Genomic DNA, 19,647 nt, shown 5'->3' on the forward strand with positions numbered 1-19,647 from the left:
GGGTGCATATGTTTTTATGAAGTTCAGATGATTTTTTATTTCTTTTTTATAGTTCATGCTTTTGGCTTCCTATCCAAGAAATACTTGACAAACCGACATCATGGTGCCTTTCCTCTGTGTCATTCTCATTTAGACCTTTGATTCTGTCCTACCTTGCTTTCTCTTGCTGTGGTACAACATTCTTAGCAGAAGCAACTTAGCTTATTTTGGCTGACCTTCCAGGTGGTAATGTGCCTCTGGGTGAAGTCAGTCAGAAGCCTAAGGCAGAACTCTTAGAGGGACGCTGCCTGCTGGCTTGTCCTCTGACTGGTACTCAGCTGGTTTTCATACATAAGCGGGGCCGTCTGCCCAGGGATGGTGCTGCCCACAGTCAGGTGGATCCTTCTTCATCAGTCATTAATCAAGATAACCTCTCATAAGCATGGCCATAAGCCAGTCAAGGCAGCTCTTTAACTAATATTCTCTTTGCTGGTGACTCTAGTTTATGTCAGGGAAAACCCACAAGCACACTTAGATTTCTTTGGATGTTGTCTTAGTAACTTTTCTGTTGCTGTGAAGAGACAACATAAGTGAGACAGCTTACAAGTGGTCGCTTGTGTAGTTTCAGAGGGTTAGTCTATATCCTGGTGGGGAGTATGGCTGCAAGCAGGCAGGAACAGTTTACCGAAGTTCTTTATCTGATCTACAGGTAGCCCACTGAGAGAGACTGGGCCTAGGCTTTTGAAATCTCAAAGCCCATCCTCAGTGACACACCTTCTCTAGCAAGGCCACACCCCCTAACCAACAGTTGGAACCAAACATTCAAATCTATTACCTTATGGAGGTCATACTCATTCAAACCACCACAGATATATACCCATATAAATATATATATATATATATATTAGATAGATATATATATAGATATATCTATATATATGTGTGTGTGTGTATATATGTATATATGTATATATGTTGTAGCTGTACGGTGGTTTGATTTTTGTTTTTTGTTTGTTTGTTTGTTTGTTTGTTTGTTTTTTGAGAAACCATTATACTACTTTCCATAATGACTGGATTGATCTACACCCCCATCAACAGTTTATAAAAGTTCATCTTTCCTCTACATCCTTAACAGCATTTGTGGTTATGCTCTTACTGATAGTCATATATCAATTCACTTCTTTCTTTTTTACTAATTTTTCTTTACTTTTATTCTATGTGTCTGGGTGTTTTGACTGCATGTCTTGTCTGTGTACCATGTATATGCAGTGACTGCTGAGTCCAGAAGAAGACATGGTATTTCCTGGAGCTGGGGTTACTGGTGATGGTGAGCTTCCACATGAGTGCTAGGTATCAAACCTGTGTCTTCAGGAAGAGCAGCCAATGCCTTTAACCTCCAAACCCTCTCCCGCCCTTTCCTGCCTCCTTTCTAACACAGCTTTGCTAAATAGGAAAGTCTGCTGACACATTTTTTCCCTTTCACGCTTTTATGTGTGTGCTTCGCTTGCCTTCAGGTCTTGAAAGTTCTCCTGAGAATCTGACCAGTAATCTTTGTAGGAATCAGTTGTATGTGACAAATCATCTCTCTCCTCTTGGTTACATGACTGCTGCTCTCTCTGTCAACAGATCAACTGTGTGGGTTTATTTTAAATGGGGTTGCTTTGTAGATATCTCTGTTTCATCAGATTTTGGAGAATTTTGGTGGGGCATTTATTTATTTACTTACCTGTTTGTTTTGTGGTGCTTCCCTATTTCCTGAGATCTTTCTTCTCCTCTGTTTGTCTGCCTATTGATATGTTACAGGTCCTGGAATCTCTTCCTTTTAAGTTTTTTCATTCATTTTTTGTTTTGTTACCCAGAAACAATTTTAATTGTCCTGTCTTCCAAGCTTGCTGCTTCCACCAGTGCCTCCTTCCTCTGCTTTGTTTATTTATTTGACAGGTTCTTGCTGTACAATCCTTATTGGCTTAAACTCACCATGTAGCCCAGGCTACTTCAAACTCAGAATTTTCTTGCCTCAGAAGCTGGTATTACGGACTTACTCCCCCATGCCTAGATTTCCAACCCAGGACCAATGCCAAGCAGGCATTCTACTCCTCAGAACATTTGCTGCCATTATTCCTTTTCCTGTTCTTTTCTCTTGATATTAGAATTTTATTCTTAGGCAGCCCTCCTGATTTCTTCTGCCTCTTTATTCATGCTCTCCTTTGTTTCTTTGAACATGTTTAAGACAACTGTTTCAAATCAGTCTACAAAGTCCAATGCCTGTGCTTCTACAGGAAGTCTCTACCTCTGTCATCCTCCTTTGAGCCACATTAAGTTATAGTTGTTATTCATTCATATCCTTTGTAGGATCTGTGTTGAAACTTTCTCAACACAGTCTGATTCTTGCTGGAACATTCTTCATAGAATGGCTGACAGATTTTTGAGCCTTGGGATTTGTATAAGACGAAAGCTTAAGGTCTGCTCAAGTTCAGCTTAGCCTCTCCTTGGTTTCAAGCTATATGTTGTATGTCTGTGTATAATCTCTGACCCTACAAAAGTGTCTCATTGCAGCTTCCTGCACATCCCCCAAGCCTTTCTGCTGCCTATGATCTAAACAAAAGATCAATCCTTCAGACAGCACAAAGCACACTTAACTCGTGTCATCTGTCTGGTCTGGTCTTCCTCTGGTTGGAGGTGAGGTGTTGGCAACTGTATTCTGCTTCTAGAAGACACAAAGTATCTTTTTAAAACATAATGTTTTCTAGAGTTCTCATCAGATGATATTAGCCAGTATGGGTTGGATTATTTTTTTTATAGCCATGGGAGAATGAGACGTTCTTAACTCCTTTCTAATATCATTCTATAGAGGCAAGCTTTTAGGACATTATTACAACTTAACAAAAGGGACATGTCACCTTTAAAAAGCCACTCTCAAAAACTATCACCAAATGGTTTGAATTTACCTTCAAAACCTAGCATTTTTTTTTTTAGTGTTAGCAAACTTGGGGTTTTTTGTTTGTTTGTTTGTTTTGTTTGGTTTTGGTTTTGGTTTTTTTTTGGGGGGGGGTTTGCTAGAGGCTAGATTTGATTTGGAGAAAATAATGAGAGAACATTTTGTTTAATGATTAAAGTACTTGAATTTTTTTCAGTTTTCAGTTCAGACATGTTTAAATTGCTATAATGAAGTAATTCTGCCCAAGAGAAGAGAAAGGATTTGAGTAATACTGTGTAGCTAGTGAAAACAACTGTTTAGTCAATCATTCAAAAAAATATCTTGAAGATGATTATTCATTGTCATCCAAGTTCTGGTTTGGTGCTGTTCTTAAATCTCATTATATACTCTTCATGGACTGTGTATCTATGGTAATATTTAAATATAAAATCAAACCCTGGCAGAAATGAGTACAGATATCTCTGTAGGGACACAAAAGGCTATGGGATAGATACAGAATCTCTCCTAGCTGGGAAGAATGCTCTAAATTATCCTTCATGTTTATGACATAACTATATCTTTTAAACTGTTTTCTGTTTTTAAGATGTATTTTTAATTATTTTAAAGATGTATTTATTTATTACTACATTGCAAGTGTTTTGCTTAGTGTCATGTATCAACATATATACCTGGTGCTCATGGAGGTGAAGAGAAGACATCAGACTCCATGGAGCAGCTGGAGTTGTTGTTCCAGTTGAAAGCCGCGATGTTGGTGCTGAGAACTGAACCCAGGTCTTATCAAAAGAATAGTACTAATCATTTTAACCACAGAGTCATCACCTCAATTACTTTATTTTTTAATTTTATATCTTAATTGTTTTTTAATGTGTGAGTGTGATGCTGGTGATCACAGAGGATAGAATGGGGTTTCAGATCCCCTGGAACTGGAGTTAGAGGTGGTTGTGAGCTGCCTGACTTGGGTGTGGGCCCTAAACTCTGGTCCTCTGCAGAAGAGCAGTATATGCTCTTAACAGCTGAGACCTCTCTCCAGCCTTTATTTGGTCTTTATTTATTTACACATGGTATTTCAGTTTAATTGAATGCCTCATTTAGCCACATTATATGTGAAGTTTATCAACTAATAAAATTAGCTTTTCACATGATGTTCAGTTAGAACATGCCTATTTTAGCTACATTATTTTAATTAGTCATTATCAGGGAAATGAATGTATTATGTTAGTTAAATTCATTGCTTAGTGAAATTAGGAATACTACTCAATAATAAATTTACATATTATAAATTCTAGTAAAAATCACAAAATAACTTTGTCTTAAAGGAAAAAGAGCCTGTGTGAAGAACTTGTAAGACGTACAGATGATTATTTATCAAAATTAGTAACAGTTAAAAGCTACATTGAAGAGAAGAAAAGTGACTTGGATGCAGCCATGAAGATAGCAAAAGAACTCAAATCAGCTCCTTCTCTGAGGACCTACTGTGACCTGACTCAGGTAATACCAGTGCTCCAGCGTGAGTTAGCGCTGGGGCCTACTCCACATACTACAGTATGGACTCGGTATGTAGGACCTACTGCACTAAACTCTGCCGTACTCCTTTACTACAATGAGATTCTAGTCAGATAAACCATTATCAAGTCAAAAATATTTTAAAACAAAATGTACTTAATTCAGATAATCTACCAAATGACATGACTTAGCAGCAGTGTACTTTAGAAAGTCCACTGCTTATTTTTAATGGTTTATTTTTATCTGTCTGTCTGCCTGCCTGTCTGTCTGTCTGAATTTTTAAGACAGAATTTCTCTGTATAACAGCCCTGCTGTCCTGCAATCTACTTTGTGGACTAGACTGGTCTCAAACTCAGAGAGATTTGCCTGCCCCTGCCTTCCAAGCGCTGGGCTTAAAGGTGTGCTCCACCATACCTGGCTTCATTGCTTACTCTTAGGACTTTGTGATTCTCTGCCACTGCCCAGCTCTGTAAGGATGGATCAGTTCACAGAGATTAAAAATAAAATTATGGTATCTACTGAATAATAACTGTTTTTGAGATATTATATAAAAACAATACATGTATTACATATTATATATAATATATATACATACACATACACACACACACACATATGAAAAAATCTTTGGGACTGTCTTTGTTGCTAATTGATAGTACTTAGCTGTTTGAATTCTTTTTTTGTTTTGTTTTTGATACAGGGTCTTTCTGTGTAGCCCTAGCTGTCTCAGAATTTGCTATATAAACCAAAGTGGCCTAAAACCCAGATTTGCCTATCTCCACCATCCAAATGATGTTAAAGGCAAGCAGTGCCACACCTGGCAGCATTTGAGTTCTAAGACAAAAACTGTTACATTTTAGCCTTTTAATATTTTTATAGTTTAAAGTATAAAATTTAAAACAAAGTAATTTGACAATGAGGTAAAACTGGGGTTTGTGTTACTTAGGTTTCCATCACTACAATAACTATCTGAGATAATCAACTATAAAAAGGTTAGATTTTGCTCACAGTTTTGTGAGCATTCGTGATTGGTTGGCTCTTTTGCTTTGGGTCTCTAGTACCCATCGTGTAGGAGAGTAAAGCAAAGCAAAAGCATGTATTTCATGGCTAGCAAGGAAAAGAGGGAGGAAGAGATTGGGATCTGACTGTCTTTTCAGTGACATTCTACCAGTGACCTAAAACCTCATATTAGTCCTTACCTCTTGAAGGTTCCTAACACTTTTAGTAGCACCACCTAGGTCTTTAGAGGACACTTAAGTTGCAGGATGTAGAAGAATTGTAAGACACTTGAGTTAAAGGACCCTTATAAGCAGCAAACAAAATGAGACTGTTTTCTTCTCATGAGTTTATAGCTGAACTTTTGACTTAAAATTTTAATTCACGATTCCATTCCTCCTGTCTCCTTATGTACACAATGTACAAATCAGGAAATAGTTATTTCATCCGGTCCTGTTTTATAATCTTGGGCCTAGAGAGAAAAGTTGTGCAAAACAGAAACATCTTTCTTAGAACACAGATTTTCAGGACAAGAATAACCATATCCTCTTAGCTAATTCTGCTTCATCTTCTTTTTTTTTTTTTTTTTTTTAAAGATTTATTTATTTATTATATATGAGTACACTGCCGCTGTCTTCAGACACACCAGAAGAGGGCATCTGATCCCATTACAGATGGTTGTGAGCCACCATGTGGTTGCTGGGAATTGAACTCATGACCTCTGGAAGAGCAGTCGGTGCTCTTAAACACTGAGCCATCTCTCCAGCCCCCTGCTTCATCTTCTAAGTGTGAGACTCTTCTATTAATCTTTATGTCCTCAGAGGTTTACTTTGCAGAAATCGAACAAATTCAAATGATGCACTGAGGTATAGAATTAGAAGCTATTGATTTGTCTCCAGAATCTCTAACTTTAAAGAAAGGGTGAAAAATGTGCCATTATCTTCTTCCTGATTCTCCACTAACTGTAAAAAAAGTAGTAAAATGTGTTGTTTACTCTGATTAACTTAGGAAGATGAGGCAAAAGAAGGAAGCGTTTAATGGTAACACAGGTGTGTATGAATCTGATCAGAACTTTCTATACTCAGATAGTTATACTCTGTTGGTTTTATCTGTTAATATTAATATGTATAACTTTAAATTTCTTTAGAGAATTTTGCAAGCATTTGATTTGTGCCCTTTGCGAGGCCAGAAGTAACCTTAAATGTATTAATTTAATATTCAAAAGATCATTTTCCTTCTAAAATCCTCTTTTAGCTATATTTTTAATAAAAGAAAATTCACATGTGAAGTGTACATCTCTCTTGACTGCAGATTATCCGGACCTTGAAGTTAAACTTTGAAAGTGAACTATCACAAGTTAGTTCCATAATTCCAAGGAACCCTCCCAGGTGAGTAAGTCTTACTTCAGGAAAACATACCAAGGGTTATTAAATACTAAGTGATTATAATTTGAATTTTTGGATCATTCATGCTTCCTAAAGTGACAACAAAATTAGAATAATTTTATAACCTATTTATTTTTTATTATAAGTTATTTAAATGCTGTTTAAGTTATCTAATGTTAGCAACTGTTGCATAGAGAAGAATTAAGTCTATGAGAACATTTATTTATATATTAAATTTTCAGGTTGAATATAAATTGCAGTGAGGTTATCTGCATGTTCAACAGTATGGGAAAGATTGAATTTGAGGACTCAACGAAGTAAGTATTTTTAAGAATGGCAGCATGCTGTTAATATCTGATAATACCTACAGCTAAAAGACAGGTGAATGTTTAATTTGATTCAAGTGCTAAGATGATCTAAAAGCTGCATTTCTATTACTAATTTCTGTTTGTAATACTTTTTTAAAGGCCTGAGAGATTATTATTACTGATTTATATGCTTTGAAGCTCTTTGAGATTCATTCAGTCAACAAGCATTGAAACGGATTTGTATGCTAGACCCCAACACTCTAGAAGACAGTGAGATAAACAGAGAAATTACAATATATAAAGTACAAACAAAAACAGATAAAATGTCTATGGTTGTGATAGTACAAGTAGACAGTAAAACTGATACAAAGGAATAGAATGGTCACTTCTTCTTGGTACAGTAGAGAACTGGAAGGATTCTATTTTCATTATCTGTAGAAAAATCTACAGTTGGAAAGGAGATGAAATGGAAGGTACACATCTGAGCAGCACATAGACGTAAACTAGCACATCATGAGAGCACCTGCTACCTTCATTCTCTATCCTTCTGTATCCATAGAAGCTAAATCCTTAAGGCTGTGCTGCTGTGTGACAGCAGTAAACTTGGTTTTCTACTTGCATGCTCTTAAGTATGATAGCTACTAGCCAGCTGTTGCTTAAATTAAAGACAAGTTCATTGAGACTCAATAAAATGACAGATTCACTTCTTTGGTTTCCTAAGCCAGATCTTACTTGTCACATGTCTTAGTATAGTCATACCACTATAACAAAATGCCTAAATAAAAATCTGTTTGCTCAGTCTAGAGTCTAGAAAGTTCAAAATCAAGGAACTGACAGGTTCTCTATTTGATGAGAGTCTTGATCTCTGCTTCCAAGATGGCAACTTACTAATATGCATAATGCCCTAGATTCAAACCTTAGTGCAAGGAGGGGTGGATAGGGTTGATAGTTTGTGTTGTTGACAGTTCTGTTGGATGATAAAAACCACTCAGAAGATTTTATACATGAAAATAAAAGTTAGATTGCATTTTTACTTTTTCATTTTATCTTCATTTTTATGGTGTGGTATGGTGTGTGTGTGTGTGTGTGTGTGTGTGTGTGTGTGTGCGCGCGCGCGCACGCACATGCCTGTGGAGGCCAGAATAGGAAGGCATCAGATCTTTTGGAACTGGAGTTACAGGTGGCTCTGAGCCACCTGATGTGGGTTCTGGGGACTGAACTCAGTTTCTCTGCAAGAGTAGTGGGTGCTCTTAAATGCAGAACTCACTCTCTCCAGCCCCATAGCCTACATTTTTAAAAGATACCTCTGGCCAGGCTGTGCACCTTTAATCACAGGACTAAGGAGGTAAAGGCAAGCAGATCTCTGTAGTCTAAGGCTGCCTCCATCCATGTAGGAAGTTCCAGGCCAGCCAGAGCTACATAGTGAGATAATCTGCCTCAAAAGAAGGAAATAAAGAAAAACTGTTTTATACACACACACACACACACACACACACACACACACACACACACACACACACACACACGTACAGACATTTATACTAGGAATACAGGAACAAAGGTAAACTGAGCAGGGAATAGTCAGTATGTTCAGTTCCTATTCACTGGCCATCTGAGGAGGAAGGTGGAGGGCACTTGAGTAAATGGGCATGAGGCAAGATCTTGAACTTGATTCCAGAATTAGATTATTTATGTTGTTTTTTCTAGGAATTGAATTGTTTGGAATAATAATGAAACTGTCCTAGGTACTGTCCTTAATTGTCAGTTTAGCACAACCTAGAGTCATCTGAGAGGAGACGTCTCAACTGAGCAATTGCCTACCTTAGGTTGGTCTAAGCATGTCTGTGAGAAATTGCTTTATTAATCGATGCAGAAGGGCCCAGCCCACTAGGTGGTACCATTTCTAGTCCAGTGCTCCAGAGTCATGTTTAAAAGATAGTTAAGTATGATTCTACAAGTGAGCTAGCAATTATGTTTCTGCTTCAAGCTTTGCTTGGGTTGTCCTTACTTCCCTCAGTTATGAACAATGACCTGGAAGTAAAGGCCAAATAAATCCTTTTCTCCTCAAGTTGCCTTTGGTCAGTGTTTTATCACAGCAACAAGAAAGGAGACTAGTAGGGAGGGTGGTAATGGGGGGAGGATGGGGTGGGGAATCCCACATAGAAGGGGAAAGGGAGGGGTTAGAGGGATGTTGGCCCGGAAACTGGGAAGGGGAATAACAATCAAAATGTAAATAAGAAATACTCAAGTTAATAAAGATTTAAAAAGAAAGGAGACTAGTACAAATGGAACACAGGGTACAGTCTCCCCACAGGCAGTCCCTTAGGTTAGCTTTGGGGGTATCCATGGACAGTCAACAACCTTCGCAGGCTGTATGTTCTTCTAGATAAGGTTAGAGCTCTAATAGGGCTACTATCAGGTATTTTAAAGTTAAATATTATCCTGCCTCAGTAGAAAAGTCTTTGCTAATCTTCTGTTGATTTTAAATGAGTACTCTGAGTTAAATTTAAAGATTTATGACAGCAAGTTCTATAAGCTGCATGTTCTTATTATTGAATGACAGGTTTGCCCAGTGGAGCAAAAGTATTGAAAAAGGTCAAGGGTAATATCTAAATCTAAAACAATAAAAAAGTGACCTGACGTATAAATACAATTTAGATGGTGCAGGAAGAGAAAGGATAAAGGCAAACAGAAAAATGTGGTGATATATAAGGAAAGACTAGTGAGAGGGACTAGTTAAACATTCAGTAAGGTCTGAGGAGATTTATTATGAAAAGGTGTTTACAGTACAAGGTTGTTTACACACATAGATCCTTCCTAAAGGTCCTCCATACAACTCCGATTAATTTTCCTTAATGTCAGATGCATATTTTCTGTTGAAAGAAGCAGATAGACATATGTTGTTACTAAATTCAGTTGCCTCTCTCCAGTTTGTAAAGTGCCCACTACTGTTTCATGAAGAAATAAGACCCATCATGAACATGCAACCCCTTTGAACTCATCCTCTTGCATTTAAATTATTTAATTATAAATGTGATGGCCTAAAAGTGTCTGGATATGAGGACAAGGCAGAACAGTAGGAAGTAGGGCTGAGGAGATGGCTCAGTTAGTGAAGTGTTGTTCAGGTTCACCAGACAAAACCGGAGTTCAGATCTTGCCACCATGTAAAAAGCTGGGCACAGGAGGACCCAGTGCCCAATGTGGTGACCCTGTGGGTCGGGCTTCCCCCTCCACATTCTGTGGCTTGCACTCAATGTCGAAGGACATTGTGGGGCTGCTGCCTCTGGTGCTGTTAGGCGAGGAGACACCCAAGTGTGAGGACCTCAGAGTGAGACAATATATTTGTAAAGAACCAAAAACAAATGATGCTACGTAAGAACCGGTTAATTGTATAAACTACACAGCTCATGTTCAGTGTCTTCCAGCACCCAACACAACGTGTAAGGATTTGAAGCTCATTTTACTGGAAATGAGGTTGGTCTTCTCAAGCCCACATCTTGCCGAAATGTGAATGGCTATTCATACAAAGTGCCCGTTGCATTATCTCTTTTTGGGGGATGGCTGGGAGCAGGTCAATTTTACCTTGGATATCCTGCCTTAGGCATGTTCAAGTTTTGCACCATAGGATTTTGCAGAACTGGAAGCCTAATTGATTTCGTTCTTATTTCAATGCAGATTGTTGGACCTTAACATTGGAGGTAGTTACATTATAGACTGTTATGGAACCAGACTTAAGACTCGGCATTAACTAATGAGAGACATTTAGAAAAACACTGTTGTACCCATAAGTGTTTAAAAAGAGGAACAGATTTGAGCCTCCCTGATTTCAATCCAGAGCCCTGTGTGTGGAATTTCAGATTTTCCTTTCTCTTTAGTATCACTTTATGGATTCTGGGTGATGTTTTGACCTGTGCTTAACCTTGTTTTGTTGATTTAGTTAAAATATACTAAAATATACTATTCCTATATTCATTTAATAGTCTTTCTTATTCTGTCTCTGTGAGACAGCTAATCTATTACTCTGTTACTATTGTATTACTGTCATGTCCTTTACACGTTTCACACACACACACACACAGAGAGAGAGAGAGAGAGAGAGAGAGAGAGAGAGAGAGAGAGAGAGAGAGAGAGAGACAGCCAGGCACCACAGATAAATTCCCTGGAACGTGCTGAAGCCATACTCTGTGAGAGAACTTGTCTCAGCAAATAAATAAGAAAGACAGCAGTTACTAAATAAATAAATAAATAAATAAGGAAGATGCCAGAAATAAGTCTCTGATTCCACACATGTCTGTGGTACACACAAGCATGCACTCATGCATGCATGAGTTATCAGCAAACTAATAAGCATACCATACCCAGAGGATTGAGGTGATGGAAGTATGAACCTGGTAGACGCTTAAGATTGGTACCCACATTCGTTCCTAGTCTTTATTTTTAAGATGACAAAGTAAGTAGCAAATGATGCTAATATAATTTAAATGAAACACTTAAGCCAAATCAAAATGGCTTTTTTGGAAAATTCATGTTATTTTAGGATCAGATTATTATGATATATGACCGTTTGAAGTTTTCCTCAGTTTTTCAGTTTTGATACTCCTCCTTGACTTTAAAACCCTACAGGTAGACAGGTGAGCTGGCATACACCTGTAATCTCAGCACTTGGTAGGCTGAAGCAGGAGGATTATGAGCTAGAGACAGGCAAATTCCAAGCCAACCTGAATCCCTTAGACCCTGCCTCAAAACAGAACAGAACTAATGATCTCAAAGGCTGCTTGGAGCTTTAAGTAAGCAGTTTCTTTGGGAGTTTGAAAAGGGCAAGAGGGTTCTCTTGGGCCAGTGACTGTGTTCTAAAATTAGATTATATATTAGGGTATGCAACTCTTTTTTTTTTTTCCTTCGGAGCTGAGGACTGAACCCAGGGCCTTGCGCTTGCTAGGCAAGTGCTCTACCACTGAGCTAAATCCCCAACCCTGGTATGCAACTCTTAAGGTTACCAAAAGTCATTGCATTGTATGATAACATGTTTATGCTTCAACGAAGCTGTTTACAAACACCTCTAGCTCACCTACAACTTTGATCTTTTGGTTTGTGTCACAACTGTCAACTGAAAAATGAGAACGAAATAGCTTGAAGATCAATATTAAAGTAGTCCTGCTGTGTGTTTTTAAACAGATGTCACCCTCAAGAAAATGAAGTTGGACAGAATGTTCAAAAGAAATTTAATAGTAAAAAGGAACTGTGTTGTGATGTATACTCCTCACTAGAGAAGAAAAGGGTAGACACGGTCGTCCTGGCTGATGAAGCCCCTGTACCTCCTTTGCAAGCAGAGACCCCTGACAGGCATTTGGAAGGGGAAAACAAGCAGCCACAGAAAGAGGTGCTCGTGGTGGCTTCTCCTAAGACTGTTGCTGTACTGCCTCAACTGGGATCCAGCCCTGATGTGATAATTGAAGAAATTATTGAGGAAAACCTAGAATGTGAGTAAAATACAGAAAGATTTGTTATCTACAGTTAATGATCATGTGCTTAATAGAAACATGCTGCTCTAGTCTTGTCCCTCGTATTCTCATCATGGGCTAGCCCTGTTGATTCCACGCGCCTGCCTGCATACATCCCAGAACTGGACGGCTGCTGTTTAGCTTTTATCTGTTTACATTGGGTTTGAGGGGATGGGAAGAGTCTCACAGTATAATGCAGTCTGGCCCAGAATTCACTATATAGCCCACCAGGCTCCTATTTAAAGCAGTCCTGCCTTGGTGACTCGAATGTTGGGATCGCTAACATGAGCTACCATGCCTGGCTTGCCTTTTAAAGGCCTGTGTTGGAAAAGCCCTTTAATTCTAGCACTCAGAAAGCAGAGGTAGCAGATGTCTGTAAATTTTAGGCTAGCCTGGTATATATAGTGAGCCAAGACCTGGCAGGGCTACATGCTGAGACCCTGTGTCAGACAAACACAGATATGGTACCTGGAGAGTTGGCTCAGCACTTAAGAGCTTTATTATTGCAGAGGACCAGAGAACCTGGGTGTGGTTTCTAGCACACACATGGTGCCTTACAATCATCAGTAACTCCAGTTCCAGGGGATCCAACACCTCTTTCTGACCTCAGCAGACACCAGGCACCCATCCATAAACACATGTGTGCAGGCAAAACACCAATATATACATTAAAAAAGTAAAATTTTAAAATCTAAAAAAAGAAAATGAAAACTTCAGAGCTGCAACTTTAATATTTGATTACTTAGGGTATTTGACATTTTCAGGTCCATTATTGTAGGAGTGGACTGCTGTGCTGTATGTGATGTCATCAGTCTTCTTAAGGGCAACTTTAACACCATTGTTTGTTTTACTGGTTGACTTTGCAGACCAGGCTTTGAATTGAAATTTATTTGAAATATTTTAGTAGAATTTTAAACACAGAGAGAGTAAAAGCATAAAGAAAGGGGAGTAAAGCAGAACTCTATAAAGGGGATAATAGTGCATGCTTGAGAAAATGTAGGTTTCTCAACAGAGACCCAGAGTTAAATTTTAAATAAAAAAAGACAAGTCTTCCTCTAAATTGTCATCATCGATGTTTGGCTGACTTCAGATTGCCTATCATGACATTACTTATAAGAGATTGTGCCATTCCAGTATTTCACCAATTTAACCACAGCTTCTTAGACACTAGTGTCTGGTCACATTAACAGAATTCCTAAAGTTATTTTATTTGTTTTGATTAAAGCATGCTTCACAGATGAACCTATAGAGACTCCTAGATACCCAAAAAAGCCTCCTCAGAAAGAGCTGTCTGCTCCTGTTGCATCAAAAGCAGGTATTTGAACAACTGCCCACACATGATGGAGTTGAGTTTGCTGAATGTGTGGCGACCGTTTCTTTTTATTTTTTTCATTAATTTTTTCTCATTTCTATTTATTATCCAATTTTATTTACCAGTATTTTCATAGCTGTTTGATAGTGAAAGAGAATTATACTTTCCTATTTTTTGTGTTATAACAGGAGTGCTTCTTGTATTTTACTATTAAGTCTTGGCACTGACTTTTGTGTTCTAGAAATGTTACTTTGTCACAAAAATTAATATAGCAAACATTTCAAGCATCTTTCAATAGCTTATGTTATTTTCTTCTGTGTTTCAATATCTTTTGTATTGACTGACTCTTTTTTTTCCTTCCATCTTTATTAAATTGGGTATTTCTTATTTACGTTTAAAATGTTATTCCCTTTACCAGTTTCCAGGCCAACATCCCCCTTACCCCTCCCTCTCCCCTTCTCTACCGGTGTTCCCCTCCCCAGCCTTCCCCCATTACTGCCCTCCTCTAACAATCCTATTCACTGGGGGTCAAGCTTTGGCAGGACCAAGGGCTTCCCCTTCCTCTGGTGCCCCTCCTAGGCTATTCATTGCTACGTATGCAGTTGGGAGTCCAGGGTCAGTCCATGTATAGTCTTTGGGTAGTGGCTTAGTCCCTGGAAGCTCTGGTTGGTTGGCATTGTTGTTCATGTGGGGTTTCAAGCCCCTTCAAGCTCTTTCAGTCCTTTCTCTGATTCCTTCAACGGGGGTCCTATTCTCAGTTCAGTGGTTTGCTGCTGGCATTCACCTATGTATTTGCTTTATTCTGGCTGTGTCTCTCAGGAAAGATCTACATCCAGTTCCTGTCAGCCTGCACTTCTTTGCTTCATCCATCTTGTCTATTTGGTTTGGCCGTATATGTATGGGCCACATGTGGGGCAGGCTCTGAATGGGTGTTCCTTCTGTGTCTGTTTTAATCTTTGCCTCCCTATTCCCTGCCAAGGGTATTCTTGTTCCCCTTTTAAAGAAGGAGTGAAGCATTCACATTTTGATCATCCTTCTTGAGTTTCATGTGTTCTGTGCATCTAGGGTAATTCAAGCATTTGGGCTAATATCCACTTATCAATGAATGCATACCATGTGTGTTTTTCTGTGATTGGGTTAGCTCACTCAGGATGATATTTTCCAGTTCCATCCATTTGCCTGTGAATTTCATAAAGTCATCGTTTTTGATAGCTGAGTAATATTCCATTGTGTAGATGTACCACATTTTCTGTATTCCTTCCTCTGTTGAAGGGCATCTGGGTTCTTTCCAGCTTCTGGCTATTATAAACAAGGCTGCTATGAACATAGTGAAGCATGTGTCTTTTTTATATGTTGGGGCATCTTTTGGGTATATGCCCAAGGGAGGTATGGCTGGGTCCTCAGGTAGTTCAATGTCCAATTTTCTGAGGAACCTCCAGACTGATTTCCAGAATGGTTGTACCAGTCTGCAATCCCACCAACAATGGAGGAGTGTTCCTCTTTCTCCACTTTCTTGCCTGAGTTTTTGATCTTAGTCATTCTGACTGGTGTGAGGTGGAATCTCAGGGTTGTTTTGATTTGCATTTCCCTGATGACTAAGGATGTTGACTAAAGATTTCTTTAGGTACTTCTCAGCCATTCGATATTCCTCAGCTGTGAATTCTTTGTTTAGCTCTGAACCCCATTTTTATATAAGAATACACAAAGAACGTTTTACCATCCAGATCTCTTTTCCTTTTAATGTTGAAAGTTTTTATTACCTGAAAAATTACTTTAAAACTGATAGTTTTCTCACAGTTATAACCTCTGTTATACTTATATAGTTACTTTGGTTCTTCAAATTTAAAACTATTTAATTTATGATGCAAAGTAATAGGTTCCCTCATGACATTCTCTCGGACATTGTCAATAAACCTTGTCTGGTTTGTTCCCCTCCTGCCTGTGGCTTTCTCGTCCCTCTTCCCAGACGTCCCTCTGCTGTCACGTCACACGGTCCGTTATACTCTCTCTCCTTTGTTCCTTCTTTTCAATCTTACTCTCCTCTCATTCTTGACTGTTGACCTGTACACACACACATGTACACACTCACGTGCACACACACACACACACACATACACATTTAGATTCTGCATATGAGAGAACGTATACTGTATTAACTTACTGCCTCTGCCTGTTCATTTGACATAATGATGTCCAGTTCCGTCCATTTTCCTACAAATGTCAGGATTTCATTTTTCATGACCGCTTACTAAAGTTCCATTGTGTAGATCATTGCATTGCGTCTTGGATCAGTTCCTTTCCTGATGCCAGGACAAGACACCTGACTAAAGCAGCTCTAGGTTCTCTAGGCTCACAGTTAGGTGCAGCCAGCCCATGATGACGCAGGCAGCCTGGCAGCAGATCTGAGGACACTGCGTGCATTTTTCTGCAGTCAGGACAGAGGGCAGACATGTGTGTGTTCTACTTTCTTCTTATTCCACCCTGGAATAACATGCCACTAACATTCAGGGTTGGTTTTTCCTCCTGTTAAACCTCTCTGTTACTGCATTGAAAACATACTCACAGGTTTGCCTTCTGAATCCCGTCAAGTTGGTTATCACAGGTTCACCCTCTGTCAACTTGAAAACAAAATACTATCCTTGGCCTCAAATCTATGCGCACTTCACAACGCAATGTGAATGTCCATTTATAAGAGTCACCTGTGTGGTTTAACGTCAACACTGTTCACATGTTCATTTTTCTCTTGGATTAAAGAAGTGCATTAGTACTGCGAGGCTTGTGAGATTTTTGAAAAGGTAAATACTTGTGGTATACATTGTCACAGTGTAAGCATTCCTATTTTAGAAGTAAGGGACATGAGCATAGTGGTGGTTAATTTTATTTTGTTTTTGTCTGCCTTGAGCAAGGCTCAGCCTGGAGAGAGACTCAGTTGAGGAAATACCTCTATCAGATTGGCATATGGGCAAATCTATGGGGCATTTTCTTGATTAATGATTGATGTAGGAGAGCCCAAACCACTATGGTTGTTGCTATCCTTGAACAGGTGTTCATGGGTTATATGAAATCAAATTGAGAGAGCCATGGAGAACAATCCAGTAAGCCACGCTCTTCCATGGACTCTGCTCTCAGGTTCCTGCCTAGAGTTCTGACTCCCTTCATGACGGATTATAAGCTGCAAGAAAAAATAAACCCTGTTCTCCCAGGTTGCTTTGGTCATGGAATAGATCACAAAATGGAAATCAGACTAAGACACATAGCAAGGAAGGATTGGACTGATGCACTCTAAAACCATGTAGGGCAAACATCAAGTGCTATAATACTGTGCCCAGCACCTGGAGTTGTAATAGAATCCCGTGGACCCTGGTGGACTTGAGGAGGTCCCCATGCTTCCAGTTCTGCCTCCTGTACCACAGAGAGCCTCTCTGTTACTGAGACACCTTCTCTCCGGAGTGTCTGCAACTTTCCTTCACAGACATCCTGTTGTCTCAGTGTTACCCACATTCTGTGGTCTCCATTCCAACTTGGGCTTTAATCACAGCTTTACATAGTGGCCTCTTGGGGACTCTTGTAGGGAATTTGACACTGCCATGCATTGCCCATTCTTTTTTTTTTTTTTTTTTTTCCTAATTCCATTCTACCTTTTTTTTTTTTTTTTAGGTAGAATTTTTTTTTATTAACTTGAGTATTTCTTATATACATTTCGAGTGTTATTCCCTTTTCCGGTTTCCGGGCAAACATCCCCCTCCCCCCTCCCCTTCCTTATAGGTATTCCCCTCCCAACCCTCCCCCCATTGCCGCCCTCCCCCGAACAGTCTAGTTCACTGGGGGTTCAGTCTTAGCAGGACCCAGGGCTTCCCCTTCCACTGGTGCTCTTACTAGGATATTCATTGCTACCTATGAGGTCAGAGTCCAGGGTCAGTCCAAGTATAGTCTTTAGGTAGTGGCTTATTCCCTGGAAGCTCTGGTTGCTTGGCATTGTTGTACATATGGGGTCTCGAGCCCCTTCAAGCTCTTCCAGTTCTTTCTCTGATTCCTTCAACGGGGGTTCTATTCTCAGTTCAGTGGTTTGCTGCTGGCATTCGCCTCTGTATTTGCTGTATTCTGGCTGTGTCTCTCAGGAGCGATCTGCATCCGGCTCCTGTCGGTCTGCACTTCTTTGCTTCATCCATCTTGTCTAATTGGATGGCTGTATATGTATGGGCCACATGTGGGGCAGGCTCTGAATGGGTGTTACTTCAGTCTCTGTTTTAATCTTTGCCTCTCTCTTCCCTGCCAAGGGTATTCTTGTTCCCCTTTTAAAGAAGGAGTGAAGCATTCACATTTTGATCATCCATCTTGAGTTTCATTTGTTCTAGGCATCTAGGGTAATTCAAGCATTTGGGCTAATAGCCACTTATCAATGAGTGCATACCATGTATGTCTTTCTGTGATTGGGTTAGCTCACTCAGAATGAGATTTTCCAGTTCCAACCATTTCCCTACGAATTTCATAAAGTCGTTGTTTTTGATAGCTGAGTAATATTCCATTGTGTAGATGTACCACATTTTCTGTATCCATTCCTCTGTTGAAGGGCATCTGGGTTCTTTCCAGTTTCTGGCAATTATAAATAAGGCTGCGATGAACATAGTGGAGCACGTGTCTTTTTTATATGTTGGGGCATCTTTTGGGTATATGCCCAAGAGAGGTATAGCTGGATCCTCAGGCAGTTCAATGTCCAATTTTCTGAGGAACCTCCAGATTGATTTCCAGAATGGTTGTACCAGTCTGCAATCCCACCAACAGTGGAGGAGTGTTCCTCTTTCTCCGCATCCTCGCCAGCATCTGCTGTCACCTGAGTTTTTGATCTTAGCCATTCTCACTGGTGTGAGGTGAAATCTCAGGGTTGTTTTGATTTGCATTTCCCTTATGACTAAAGATGTTGAACATTTCTTTAGGTGTTTCTCAGCCATTCGGCATTCCTCAGCTGTGAATTCTTTGTTTAGCTCTGAACCCCATTTTTTAGAAGGGTTATTTGTCTCCCTGCGGTCTAACTTCTTGAGTTCTTTGTATATTTTGGATATAAGGCCTCTATCTGTTGTAGGATTGGTAAAGATCTTTTCCCAATCTGTTGGTTGCCGATTTGTCCTAACCACGGTGTCCTTTGCCTTACAGAAGCTTTGCAGTTTTATGAGATCCCATTTGTCGATTCTTGATCTTAGAGCATAAGCCATTGGTGTTTTGTTCAGGAAATTTTTTCCAGTGCCCATGTGTTCCAGATGCTTCCCTAGTTTTTCTTCTATTAGTTTGAGTGTGTCTGGTTTGATGTGGAGGTCCTTGATCCACTTGGACTTAAGCTTTGTACAGGGTGATAAGCATGGATCGATCTGCATTCTTCTACATGTTGCCCTCCAGTTGAACCAGCACCATTTGCTGAAAATACTATCTTTTTTCCATTGGATGGTTTTGGCTCCTTTGTCAAAAATCAAGTGACCATAGGTGTGTGGGTTCATTTCTGGGTCTTCAATTCTATTCCATTGGTCTATCTGTCTGTCTCTGTACCAATACCTGCAGTTTTTATCACTATTGCTCTGTAATACTGCTTGAGTTCAGGGATAGTGATTCCCCCTGAAGTCCTTTTATTGTTGAGGATAGTTTTAGCTATCCTGGGTTTTTTGTTATTCCAGATGAATTTGCAAATTGTTCTGTCTAACTCTTTGAAGAATTGGATTGGTATTTTGATGGGGAT

At 39.4% G+C, this 19,647-nt stretch overlaps 1 protein-coding gene and 1 pseudogene across 3 annotated transcripts in view; both read left to right on the plus strand.

Moving 5' to 3' along the window:
- Positions 1–19,647, plus strand: part of Rnf17 (ring finger protein 17) — a 138,211-nt gene that overhangs the window by 31,597 nt on the left and 86,967 nt on the right. For all 3 annotated transcript variants that reach the window (XM_039093305.2, XM_039093306.2, NM_001191685.1), the window contains exons 7-11: positions 4,234–4,405; positions 6,728–6,804; positions 7,044–7,118; positions 12,285–12,589; positions 13,836–13,925. In XM_039093305.2, the coding sequence (XP_038949233.1) occupies positions 4,234–4,405; positions 6,728–6,804; positions 7,044–7,118; positions 12,285–12,589; positions 13,836–13,925 (719 nt within the window). The remainder of the gene's footprint in view (positions 1–4,233; positions 4,406–6,727; positions 6,805–7,043; positions 7,119–12,284; positions 12,590–13,835; positions 13,926–19,647) is intronic.
- On the plus strand, positions 9,239–12,276 carry LOC108352927 (TM2 domain-containing protein 1 pseudogene; annotated as a pseudogene).

Source organism: Rattus norvegicus, chromosome 15, assembly GCF_036323735.1.
Source record: "Rattus norvegicus strain BN/NHsdMcwi chromosome 15, GRCr8, whole genome shotgun sequence".
Taxonomy (NCBI): Eukaryota; Metazoa; Chordata; class Mammalia; order Rodentia; family Muridae; genus Rattus; species Rattus norvegicus.